The sequence below is a fragment of the Dendropsophus ebraccatus genome, chromosome 3 (assembly GCF_027789765.1).
Source record: "Dendropsophus ebraccatus isolate aDenEbr1 chromosome 3, aDenEbr1.pat, whole genome shotgun sequence".
NCBI lineage: Eukaryota > Metazoa > Chordata > Amphibia > Anura > Hylidae > Dendropsophus > Dendropsophus ebraccatus.
In genome coordinates, this window is record NC_091456.1 from 34,733,291 (window position 1) to 34,746,406 (window position 13,116).

The following is a 13,116-nucleotide window of genomic DNA, read 5'->3' on the forward strand; positions in this document are numbered from 1 at the left end:
AATCCCCAATATACACTTACTACGGTAAATGCACATAAAGTGCTTTTTTCCCTGCACTTACTACTGCATCAAGGCTTCACTTCCTGGATACCATGGTGATGTCACTTCCTGGATAACATGGTGATGTCACGACCCGACTCCCAGAGCTGTGTGGGCTGTGGCTGCTGGAGAGGTTGATGGCAGAGGGATGCTCAGTGTCCCTCCAGTGCCCTGTGTTCCTCAGTGTCCCTCTGCCATCATCCTCTCCAGCAGCCACAGCCCGCACCGCTCTGGGAGTCGGGTCGTGACATCACCATGTTATCCAGGAAGTGACATCACCATGTTATCCAGGAAGGGACATCACCATGTTATCCAGGAAGGGACATCACCATGTTATCCAGGAAGTGACATCACCATGTTATCCAGGAAGTGACATCATCATGTTATCCAGGAAGTGAAGCCTTGATGCAGTAGTAAGTGAAGGGAAAAAAGCGCTTTATAAGCATTTGCCGTAATAAGTGTATATTGGTGATTTGTATAACTTTTGGGGGGCAATACAATACTTTAATAAAAAATTTAGCTGGACTTCTTTAAAGCGGCACTATTATCAGGTCCTTTCCAATGAACCTGCTGATATGCCGCAGAAGTTTTTTACCCAATGACTGCAGTGTTCTTAACCATTTTTCTCTTCTCCTCCGCATTATCTTCGTATTCCCTAATTGCCCCTAAGCTAATCAGGGGCTTAAGAGCATCAGCTTGGCCTGCCCAGTCTGCCCCCTCCTGTGCCACTCACTATGCATATATGAATATGCATAGTGGGTAGCCCGGAATAACCCCCTCGGCTCGCCCAGAGCAACCCCCCTTCGTGCTGCCTAGCCTGCGGGCTGGGCTGTTTAGAGTCATCGCCACCAGCTGCCAGACAGACGAAAGAACATAGGCTGTGTATGAAGACACTGAAAGGGCAGGCGCTGAGGACATTGTTCCTCATGTACGTGTTTCTGAGAAAACAGAGGAGACACCTAAGCATTGGAGTTTTTGCCTGCTAGATGGAATCAGTGCAGAAAAGAAGAGAAGTACAATGGTATCTTGGTTCTCAAACTGCTCAGAACTCAAACAGTATTTTCAAAGAAAGTTTGCTTTGGTTCTCAAACTCTTGCTCGGTTCTCAAACACTTTCGGCCCCCATTCTTAAAGTACAGTAATACCACGGTATTCGAACAAAAATTTACCTGGAAGTAACTTTCAAAATTCAAACATTATTCGATATCTGAAAGTTTTTGCAAGCATGGATGGTGGGTTGTACCTGGTGAGTTTGGAACTGGTGAGGCTTCACATACAGTGCTGTATAAGACTGCTGGAGTGCACATACAGTACAGTAGTAGTACAGGCAGTGCACCACCATCTCCCATCCTGTACTGTATAAGACTGCTGGAGTGCATATACAGTACAGTAGTAGTACAGGCAGTGCACCACCATCTCCCATCCTGTACAGTACTGTATAAGACTGCTGGAGTGCATATACAGTACAGTAGTAGTACAGTCAGTGCACCATCATCTTCCATCCTGTACTGTATAAGACTGCTGGAGTGCATGTACAGCACAGGAGTAGTACAGTCAGTACACCACTATCTCCCATCCTGTACTGTATAAGACTGCTGAAGTGCATATACAGAACAGTAGTAGTACAGTCAGTACACCACTATCTCCCATCCTGTACTGTATAAGACTGCTGGAGTGCATATACAGTACAGTAGTAGTACAGGCAGTGCACCACCATCTCCCATCCTGTACTGTATAAGACTGCTGGAGTGCATATACAGTACAGGAGTAGTACAGTCAGTACACCACTATCTCCCATCCTGTACTGTATAAGACTGCTGGAGTGCATATACAGTACAGTAGTAGTACAGTCAGTGCACCACCATCTCCCATCCTGTACTGTATAAGACTGCTGGAGTGCATATACAGTACAGTAGTAGTACAGTCAGTGCACCACCATCTCCCATCCTGTACTGTATAAGACTGCTGGAGTGCATATACAGTACAGTAGTAGTACAGTCAGTGCACCACCATCTCCCATCCTGTACTGTATAAGACTGCTGGAGTGCATATACAGTACAGTAGTAGTACAGTCAGTGCACCACCATCTCCCATCCTGTACTGTATAAGACTGCTGGAGTGCATATACAGTACAGAAGTAGTACAGTCAGTGCACCACCATCTCCCATCCTGTACTGTATAAGACTGCTAGAGTGCATATACAGTACAGTAGTAGTACAGTCAGTGCACCATCATCTCCCATCCTGTACTGTATAAGACTGCTGGAGTGCATGTACAGCACAGGAGTAGTACAGTCAGTGCACCACCATCTCCCATCCTGTACAGTACTGTGTAAGATTGCAGGAGTACATATACAGTACAGTAGTAGTACAGTCAGTGCACCATCATCTCCCATCCTGTACTGTATAAGACTGCTGGAGTGCACATACAGTACAGTAGTAGTACAGGCAGTGCACCACCATCTCCCATCCTGTACTGTATAAGACTGCTGGAGTGCATGTACAGTAGTAGTACAGTCAGTGCACCACCATCTCCCATCCTGTACTGTATAAGACTGCTGGAGTGCATATACAGTACAGTAGTAGTACAGTCAGTGCACCGCCATCTCCCATCCTGTACTGTATAAGACTGCTGGAGTGCATATACAGTACAGTAGTAGTACAGGCAGTGCACCGCCATCTCCCATCCTGTACTGTATAAGACTGCTGGAGTGCATATACAGTACAGTAGTAGTACAGTCAGTGCACCATCTCCCATCCTGTACTGCATAAGACTGCTGGAGCGCATATACAGTACAGTAGTAGTACAGTCAGTGCACCACCATCTCCCATCCTGTACTGTATAAGACTGCTGGAGTGCATATACAGTACAGTAGTAGTACAGTCAGTGCCCCACCATCTCCCATCCTGTACTGTATAAGACTGCTGGAGCGCATATACAGTACAGTAGTAGTACAGTCAGTGCACCACCATCTCCCATCCTGTACTGTATAAGACTGCTGGAGCGCATATACAGTACAGTAGTAGTACAGTCAGTGCACCACCATCTCCCATCCTGTACTGTATAAGACTGCTGGAGAGCATATACAGTACAGTAGTAGTACAGTCAGTGCACCACAATCTCCCATCCTGTACAGTATAAGGCTGCTGGAGTGCATATACAGTACAGTAGTAGTACAGGCAGTGCACCACCATCTCCCATCCTGTACTGTATAAGGCTGCTGGAGTGCATATACAGTACAGTAGTAGTACAGTCAGTGCACCGCCATCTCCCATCCTGTACTGTATAAGGCTGCTGGAGTGCATATACAGTACAGTAGTAGTATAGTCAGTGCACCGCCATCTCCCATCCTGTACTGTATAAGATTGCTGGAGTGCATATACAGTACAGTAGTAGTACAGTCAGTGCACCGCCATCTCCCATCCTGTACTGTATAAGACTGCTGGAGTGCATATACAGTACAGTAGTAGTACAGTCAGTGCACCACCATCTCCCATCCTGTACTGTATAAGACTGCTGGAGTGCATATACAGTACAGTAGTAGTATAGTCAGTGCACCGCCATCTCCCATCCTGTACTGTATAAGACTGCTGGAGAGCATATACAGTACAGTAGTAGTATAGTCAGTGCACCACCATCTCCCATCCTGTACTGTATAAGACTGCTGGAGTGCATATACAGTACAGTAGTAGTACAGGCAGTGCACGGCCATCTCCCATCCTGTACTGTATAAGACTGCTGGAGTGCATATACAGTACAGTAGTAGTACAGTCAGTGCACCGCCATCTCCCATCCTGTACTGTATAAGACTGCTGGAGTGCATATACAATACAGTAGTAGTACAGTCAGTGCACCGCCATCTCCCATCCTGTACTGTATAAGACTGCTGGAGTGCATATACAGTACAGTAGTAGTACAGTCAGTGCACCACCATCTCCCATCCTGTACTGTATAAGGCTGCTGGAGTGCATATACAGTACAGTAGTAGTACACAGCATCAATACTGGGGGATTTACCATAATTTATTTTATTGTATTTTTTTCACTTTCTGACAGACACATATCACGTCAGAAACTTAGGTGGAATTCCCCTTTAGGGCACCATTCCTCCAGCTCCCATCATGCACAGATAGTCAATGGCTGAAGGGAGTTGTAGTTCTGCAGCAGCTGTATGTGTGTGGTAAGAGACCTGTGTAACTATCACCACAGACAGTAAGGACAGGCCCTGATCCGTGTGTATGGGCAGCAGGTCACAGTCCGCCAGCAGTGACCCGTGTACACACTGGTGAGGAGCTCCTGCGGCCTACACACTCTCCCTCCACATAACCCGCACCGGCACTTTCCCACACACTCATTCCCTTCCCGCCGGGCCCGCTGCTAACCTGCCACCAGGCCCTGTGCGCAACGGCACACCGAATCTCCCTTCAGAGGCCCGGGATGAGCCGCTGAGCATCACGCCCAGAGCGGACACCGCAAAGCGGAACTAATTCTTCCTGGTTCTTGTTCTTGACGAGACTGAAAGTAAAGAACACCGGAACTGTAGCGCGGAACGCTAAAGCTGCGGACCGCACTACTCACTCCTACCGCTGGGGGTTAGTTACCATGGCAACCCAGTCTTCACTGCTGTGGACGGCTGTGATGCATTCTGATGGACCCTGATGTAGAAAACTAGGGCAGGCATGAGAGGGGAGCCACAGTTAACTCTTTCAGTAGCTGATCTCATTGTTCCACAATAGTCGCCACTATGCACAGTGTCCTCATAAACAGTACTAAGACATACCAATATCCAATAACCTACTCTGTAATAAAACGCCATAAGTGATTTCTTAAAATTTTTTTACAGCTATGTTTATTGGACACAAATTTAGGGCAGATTTATTAAAGATATCTTAAAATAAAACCTGTTACCTATCAAAACCAATGAGAGCTGGATGCATCCATAGCCACAAAAATGTTGAATCAGTGAAAAAAATGTAACTAGTTTGCTTAGCTTTGATCCATGTTTTTCACGGACGTCATGGATGCCAGAGACTTCTATTGGCTAATCCGTACCGCAATGTCAATCTGCACTAGGACATGTCCTATGTTTTTGAGCCATGGATTGCGGATCTGTGAAATCACGGAATGTGTAAATACCACAGTTGAAATTAATGGGCAATAAGTTAAAGGGGTTATCCAGTGCTACAAAAACATGGCCACTTTCCCCCTACTGTTGTCTCCAGTTTGGGCGGGGTTTTGAAACTCAGTTCCATTGAAGTAAATGGAGCTTAATTGCAAACTGCATCTGAACTGGAGACAACAGTAGGGGGAAAAGTGTCCATGTTTTTGTAGCACTGGATAACCCCTTTAATTCCTGATTGCGGCTCCTCAATCATGGACAACTTTACAGTAAATAAGGCCTTAGGTACCTACTGCACGGAGCGATTATCTGCCCAATGAGGCAGATATACTTGTATGCAAGGATGTGTGCACCCGACAAGGATTCTGCAGCTCGCCCTCGCTTGCAGGCGCTGGTGGTAGCGCACATCTCCGCTGGTCCCATAGGCTTCATTCTATGGTCTGCCTGATTCCTCCGTCCGCCTGAAGAATGAGCGGGTTCATTTTTGAGGCGGATGGAAGAATTTGGCTAACCATAGAATGAAGCCTATGGGACCAGCGGAGATGCGCGCTACCGCCAGGGTCCGCAAGCGGGGGCGAAGTGATTCTGTAGTGTGCACATACCCTAATAAAGAAAACATTCAGCTGAGGAGCCGATTATTGGCTTATTGTTGTCTTTCAGCAAGTTTAAAAAAACATTTGCTACCGACCACACATCGCTACATGTAATAGAAGGTGCGCGGTTGGTGTCTGATTAAAGTGTATAGAAAATAGTAAAATTATTACTTAGGCTGGGCTCACACTGCGTTTTTGCAATCTGTTCAACATATCCGTTTTAATTGGTTACTCTTAACGGCCTGAAAAATGTAGTCAACACTGCTTTTGTGTCCGTTAAAAAAACGCACCCGTTTTGATCCATTTTTTTTTTTATAATGGAAGTCAATGGAAAAACAGATCCAAACGGATGACACACAATTGCATCCAGTTTTGCATCCGTTTTTTTCATAAAGTGTGTACGTTTTGCAAACGTATACGCAAACAGATTGCTAAACGCAGTGTTAACCCAACCCTCTCCACGGTCCCTAGTGTCTTCCTGGCTTTTTACCGCTTACCGCTGGCACTTCCTACCCTGTCTGTGCAGTGAAGGGCCCCTCAGCAAATCACTAGCCACGAAGCTGATTCACTCACAGCCTAAAGGGATACTCCAGAGACTTTTTTAAAGGGGTCCTCCAACCATTTGCATTTTGTGATATAGTGCTGGTGATATATATACTGTTTATATTATATATTCTTACCTAGACAGAATCCTGCTCTATGGAATAGCTTAGAGGTCTGTGCTATTTTATCCAACAGAAAAACGCAAACCCACTGAAAACCATGTGAACAGGTGCCAAAATGACTCTTTTCTGGCTTTCGTAAAGAGACTGGGGTTTATGAAAACACTTGCTGTTTGTAGAGGGAGAGGGGGAAAAAAAGATATTCATGACACTTAGACTATTATATGTTAAAAATGAGGGTGGTCTTTCTGATTACCTGGCCTTTTGGTCTATTACTGATAGACAGACGCCATTTGGCGCTAAAAGACGACCGTCATTTTTATGTAGTGGGAACATAGCCTAAAACTGTATGTCATTGTGTATCTGATGACGTAAACAAAGAACAGCATGTGCCATTGTCTTTTATCAACTAGTATGGATCTGTTCCATACACATGTGACTGGCTTTTGTTGTGAACACAGACAGCTTGAAAGGGTGGAATTACAAACTATTTTTAGGATGTCAACAAGCGCTTACACCTCCATTAGCTTTGTTCAGAAAAACAATATAGTTTGCGCTTACTGTTTTCTGCAGAATATTACACCCAAGCCAAGAATATCCCTGGCACTTTAACTGAGCGGTCTGTGATATATTTTATATATAACCTCTATAGTTCTAATTTATTATTCATAAAATAACCCATACAATGTATCTAACTAATATAATTAAAGAGTTTTATTAACTTGAATGAGCTAGAATATGAAGGTAATACAATTTCAATAATTTAATAAAGACTACCACACTGCCTGTTTGAGTGACTCTGTCACCCATGTCATCCATGTGTCCACCCAATGTGGACACATTGCAACCCACAAGTGGCCGCAACAGATCTGTTAAACAAGTGAGGTTACTGATCTGTTTAATCAGTATGTCATAATGGCTTTTGTTTAATGGGTCATGATAAAGCTAAAAAGATATCTGTGGCCATTAATTGTGCATTGCCACTGCCTAGGGATCTGTGTATCCCATTGGAATGCTTATTTTCTTTTGGAAAAACTTTAATAAAAAACTATTTAAACATAAAAAAAAAATATCTGTTAAACAGATCCAGTGTTGCACTGGGGTGCTTGCTTCCCACCAGAAGAACTGACTCTAATAAAACATAAAATATTGCCTGTTCATTTTAGTCCTTCAAGACTCAAATTAGCCTCCTGACCAGGGAGTCCTCTGGTGGGCCTCAAACTAAAGTGCCCAGGTACTCCAGGGGATGCCACTTAGATGCCGGGTGCAGCGCCTAGCCCTTAAACTGATTGAGAGAGTAAAGAGCTGTTGTGGATGACAACAAGTGGATGTGAAAGTGGATGACATCCTACCAGGGAGACTACCAGTAGGCGGGTGTAACCACTTGGGGTATAGTACCTACTGAGGGGTCTACCTGCACAGAGGGACCTAACTACCATATGAGGGCTCAGAGGACACCTATACTATATGGAGACACAGAGGGAAGTAACTACCATATGGGTGCACAGAGGAGCCTAACTTCTATATGGAGACAAAGGACCCTAACTAATATATGGGGGCACAGAGGGATCTAACTACTGTATGAAAACAAAGGGTGCCTATGGGCCATTCCATTCAAACTGAACCTTTCGTAACACCCGTAACACCTAATTAAACATTTTTTTTACAGCTAATTTAAAAAAAAATACAATTTAACCACAAAAGTTATAAATATACATTAAGACTCTTAGGGGGTCATTTATTAAGTCCGGCGTTTTTTACGCCGGACTTATAAATGTCCCTGCATCTCCGGCGCTACTGAGATTTATGTAGAGGCGGACTGCCTCTACATAAATCCCGTGCGCGTCGGTGCGCACAGCCGAAAACCTACGCCACCTGAAAGGTGGAGTAGGTTTTCGGCGTATCTTTGAGTTGAAAAAATGCTAAATCGCGCGGACTCTGAGTCCGCGCCCCCCATTCCGGGCATTTTGTATAGAGGTGAGGATGGTGCAAGAGCGAAAGCCTAAAATGTCAGATTCTGCACATATGAGGCGGTCACCAGGAAATGTTTTCATGATGACTGGACCAGATAGAGAAGAAAAGTAAAAGTGAGCAACTTGTATCAGAGAAGATGCCCATGTGAATCACTGGATGTAACTGCACTGTTATCACTTATATGGCATGCAGAGCCTGTGAACCATTCTCATATGGGTCAGTGTATGGAGGAAATACTGGTCTTTGTATAGTGGGTTTTATTTAGGCACACACACCCCTCCCCCCCATGCTTCTCCCTATTACCTCCTCCTTTTTGTTCAGTACTTAGCCTGCAAGGACCTATGAAAACTAATTTTTCTCCCCACCTTTATTTCTTCAATCTCCTCTTGATCTCTTCGAGTGGAAGGGATATCCTGCCTGATGTACGGTACGCCAAAACCATTGGTCCCCTAGTTTGGTAGTTAGGGCCTTATAGGACGACATTCCCGACCATCAGGGGCTCTATTTATAAAGGGGCTTTATAAATTGTTACTCCTTGAATGAGGACACGATTGCTCTGTAAATACACATATATTGTAAGTACACATATACATGTATTGTATTGTTTTGTACAATATTGTGTCCACCACATGAGTCAAGTCACCCTTTGTTTTGGTTCTTCCTGTCTACACTCGTGGGGACCCCTCTACCTACCTAGTGCTCAATAAATCTAAAAATGACACAGGTGTGATCTGAGCAAGTTTATGTTTAACATATGTTCTGGGAAAGCCTCCATTGTATACATTAATTGTATTCATGGATCCCATGTTGCTTGTTTGGCAACAAATGGGTCAGTCCTTTTTTTCTAACAAAAGTCATAAGTATAATTTATTAGTAATGGTATAGTTCCTGCTTACAGTCAGGAGTGCCTGCTGTGCTCTGGTCTTGAGATCTTAGGAGCCCTCCCCCTTTCCTTGTTCCCCCATTCTTCCCCACATGCTCCTCTATGCTTGGCCACCTTATGAAGAGTATCGCTGTTTGCAAGGGCGAGCAAGATGGGGTAAAAGGAGGGAGAAGCATCTTATATCCTAAGACAGGGGCTCAGCAGTAGACCCTGACTGAAGTTAAAGCCATAAGATAAATATTAAATTACACCTATGAATTTTGTTAGAAATTCACCACCCCCTTTAAGGGCCCTTTTACACAGGACGATTATCAGGCGAAAAATCGTTATATCGTTAGAACTTAAACGATAATCGTTCTGTGTAATTGCTGGCAACGATCGAAAAATCGTTAGTATGTCATTGATTGTTGATTTAAGGCCCTCATTTGCTCCCCCAGTTGGCCTGTGGAATAGGGCCTTTAGATCTGAACCTAAATTCATTGTTAATCGTTCACTGTAATTCCACGTTCGTTCGCTCAAGTTCCGCATTTGTTCACTAATCGTTCAGAGTAATAGCACATTGTTCATTGTTTTGCTGGGATCAGATGGAGTAACCGATCATAATAACGTAACTAACGACCATCGTTCTGTGTAACATGGTGAACAATTTCCGGTTAACGATACACAATCTTGTTTGCGATCGTTTATTGTTAGTCAATAATCGTTAAAAATTGCTTTGTGCAATAGGACCCTATTGGTGCGTTTAAACGGTACATATATCGTTAAAATTTTCGCTATAACGATCGCATTTGAGCGATAATCTCCCCGTGTAAACACAGCGAACGATCAAACGATGAGCGAAAAATCGTTCATTGTGATCTTTCAAAAGATAATAATAATTATAATAATAATTTACATCTAATAATTGTGAAATAATGCAACCAAACTGGATTTTTTGTTGCAGTTCACGTTCAAGTCGCACGTACCTTTTGTACCATGGACCTCAATACAAATGGCATGAGACTGCGACTTCTCTCCTTTTTTTTTAACAGCTAAATCACAACTGCAATAAAGTTGCACAACAAGAAGTCACACAATATATTTTGGCTGCACATCTTGGATGCGATTTACCGTTGCACAACATGTTGGCGTGTAGCCCATGCCTAATAGGCAGAGTTAACAGTGACCAGATGTACACTTTCAGGTCTACATTAAGATAGTATGTATAGGAGGAGTGGGCTTCTCAGGACTCCATTACCTGCCCTCCCATCTACATCACTATATTGTGAGATGACATAGATCTAATAATACATTGCATTGAAATCACTTCGTTCCAATAAAAAAGCTGTTTTATTTGGAATCTTTTATAATACTGGTAATGCAGTTCCCCCCCGGTACACATCCACTCCGATAGAAAGACTAATGTGTCTGCTTTACAGACTTGCTGAGTTTTATCAATCAGCTCTTATTGCCAGCCAGGATTCTATGGAAAGCCAATAGGAAATAGCTATTCAGTAAGCAATCTGAGTAATAGAGGGAGAGCCAATGGGGGGCCCCGTTACATGTCGGAGGGTAGGAGGGCCTGTGTGGCTGGCATTCCTGGCAGGGAACCATTGGTGAAGTGTGACACATCTGTTTGTGCTCACAACACACAGGAGCTGTCCAGCAGGCAGACCTCCTGAATCCAGCACAATGTGACAGGCCATGAGAGCAGGCAGGCCATCTGGACCACACACAGCTCAGAGATGGAGGATGATCTGTTCCAGCTAAGACATCTTCCGTGAGTAGCTCAACCATCATCCTCCTCCTCCTCCTCTTCATTATGTATGTGTAACATCGGTTAATGTATTCAGCAACCAAAGAGCCAGATAAGGCCCCTTATGTGTTCTGTATATTATTGCACCTGATAGATGAAGGCGGTGATTCCTCTATAGTAACAATGGGTTAATGACTAAAACATGAGCAGGGCTGTATATAGTAACTCAGAGAATCTCCGTCGTCTTCATTGCAATCAGTAATGCAGCGCAGAGCCTTATATCAGGGGGGGGGGGCATTTAACTGTTTCCCTTCTGCAAGCAGTGGGCACAGCGGGCATACAGTAACATCTTTGTATTGGGGCAAGACTGGCAAAGGCTTAAATATCTAGCATAATAGCAATAAAAAGTATCCATACTGCTTTTCTAGTATCCTGTACTCAAACCTCTATGTGTGGCTCATATTGTCCCTTATTAGGTTGTATAATTGACATGTAATAATTTATAAAACATATCAGAGAGAAGGAAATGTCCAGGACTGTATTTTATTATTTGTTAATTAAATGGCGCAAAAACAGTGCACCTATGCTTTTAGGTATTAATATGCTATATATAGATATTTCCCTTTATTTATATATCACTAGTATCCTACAAAGTGTCATAATATATATATATATATATATATATATATATATATATATATATATAGTCAGAATAGTAAATGTGCTTGAAATCTATAGTAAAGAGAATGCAGGAGCCTTTTAGTGCTTGTTCCACATGGTTGTGTTACTCACATTGATCCATATATTCATTCGTAAATACAGATGCACAACAGCTGTGGTCCCTAATATCTGAAGTTAGACTCAACTGACATATACTGTATAATACATTATAATAATATAATACAGTGATCCCTCAACTTACAATGGCCTCAAGATGCAATATTTTCAACATACAATGGTCCTTTCTGGACCATCGTAACTTGACACCAGACTCAACATACAATAATAATAATAATAATTAATATTGTATGTTAAGGGATAGCTTTATATAGTCCAGGCCTGATGGGAGTTGTAGTTTTGCAAAAGCTGGAGAGCCAAGGTTCCCTACCCCCTGCTCTATTGGAATGCACTTGTTCGTTTGCTGGTGATGACCTATAACAAAGTATTTATTTCACTTTGGGGAGTTTCTGCTGCTTTATTCTACTTACCTTAATAATATGGCTTCAGTTTAAGGCCCTAAAATCCAGGACTTTATTCTAACAGAAGCGTCTGGTAGAAATTAATGCATCATTATTGCATGAAAACTAATGTGAAGTCTGAAATGCCAGAAGTACCAGCAGCTGCTATGCCCTGCCATTTTAAAAGAGAATAGCTTAGCATTTTGACTGCTGAATTTAGTATCCAAACATAGTTGTATAAGTTATACTAATAACTTATGTTAATATCCCACGTTTTTCAAACCAATATTTTAAAATTGATGATCCATGATCGGCAATTGATTATGTCAATATTAGACTAGTGGGTGTATGACTCTTGGCATCCCTGTCAATCAGCTGTATGAACAGGCCACGCTGCTCCAGCAAGGACCATCTCCCCATCATTTCTTGCCAGGCATAGCTCTATACTTCTGCCACCTGTCCCAGTTAGTGTTAGTAAATTCACCAAACTGTTTTGGCAACATTCTCTGAACCCGAACGCTCAGCATTTAACTCTAGGTGGCTGGAAAAGTTGCATGCTGCCCTAGGGCTGTATCCATGTTTTACAGGACTCCCTAGGGGAGCATCCAACTTATCCAGCTGCCGGGAGTCAAATGCAGAGCATTTGGGTTCGGAGAACACTGGCGAACCCGAACAGTTAGGGTCCTATTACATGGGCCAACTACGGCCTGACCATTTTAGTAAATGAGCACTGATCTGCTAGATTGGCACTCTTTTACTGGACCTATTAGACAGCCCGATAATCGAGCGGTAAGGGCTGCATGGACATCATTAGCGATGTCCATGCAGCCCTTGCCTAAACACCTGACACCTTACCTGTCCCCAATCCTGTTCTTCTCTCCTGTGCTCCGTAGATTCCCGGTCAGGGACCGCCATGGCCTTTGAATGGCTGAGTG

The 13,116-nt window shown here is 43.4% G+C and overlaps 2 protein-coding genes across 2 annotated transcripts in view; one reads left to right on the forward strand and one right to left on the reverse strand.

Annotated features, from left to right (window-relative positions):
• Positions 1-4,612, reverse strand: part of USP30 (ubiquitin specific peptidase 30) — a 28,443-nt gene extending 23,831 nt beyond the window's left edge. The window contains exon 1 of the mRNA XM_069961393.1: positions 4,420-4,612. Coding sequence (XP_069817494.1) covers positions 4,420-4,490 — 71 coding nt within the window. The 5' untranslated portion in view covers positions 4,491-4,612. The remainder of the gene's footprint in view (positions 1-4,419) is intronic.
• A 6,287-nt stretch (positions 4,613-10,899) lies between these two features.
• SVOP (SV2 related protein) overlaps positions 10,900-13,116 on the forward strand; it is a 47,949-nt gene continuing 45,732 nt past the window's right edge. The window contains exon 1 of the mRNA XM_069961394.1: positions 10,900-11,027. Within this exon, the coding sequence (XP_069817495.1) occupies positions 10,993-11,027 (35 nt within the window). The 5' untranslated portion in view covers positions 10,900-10,992. The remainder of the gene's footprint in view (positions 11,028-13,116) is intronic.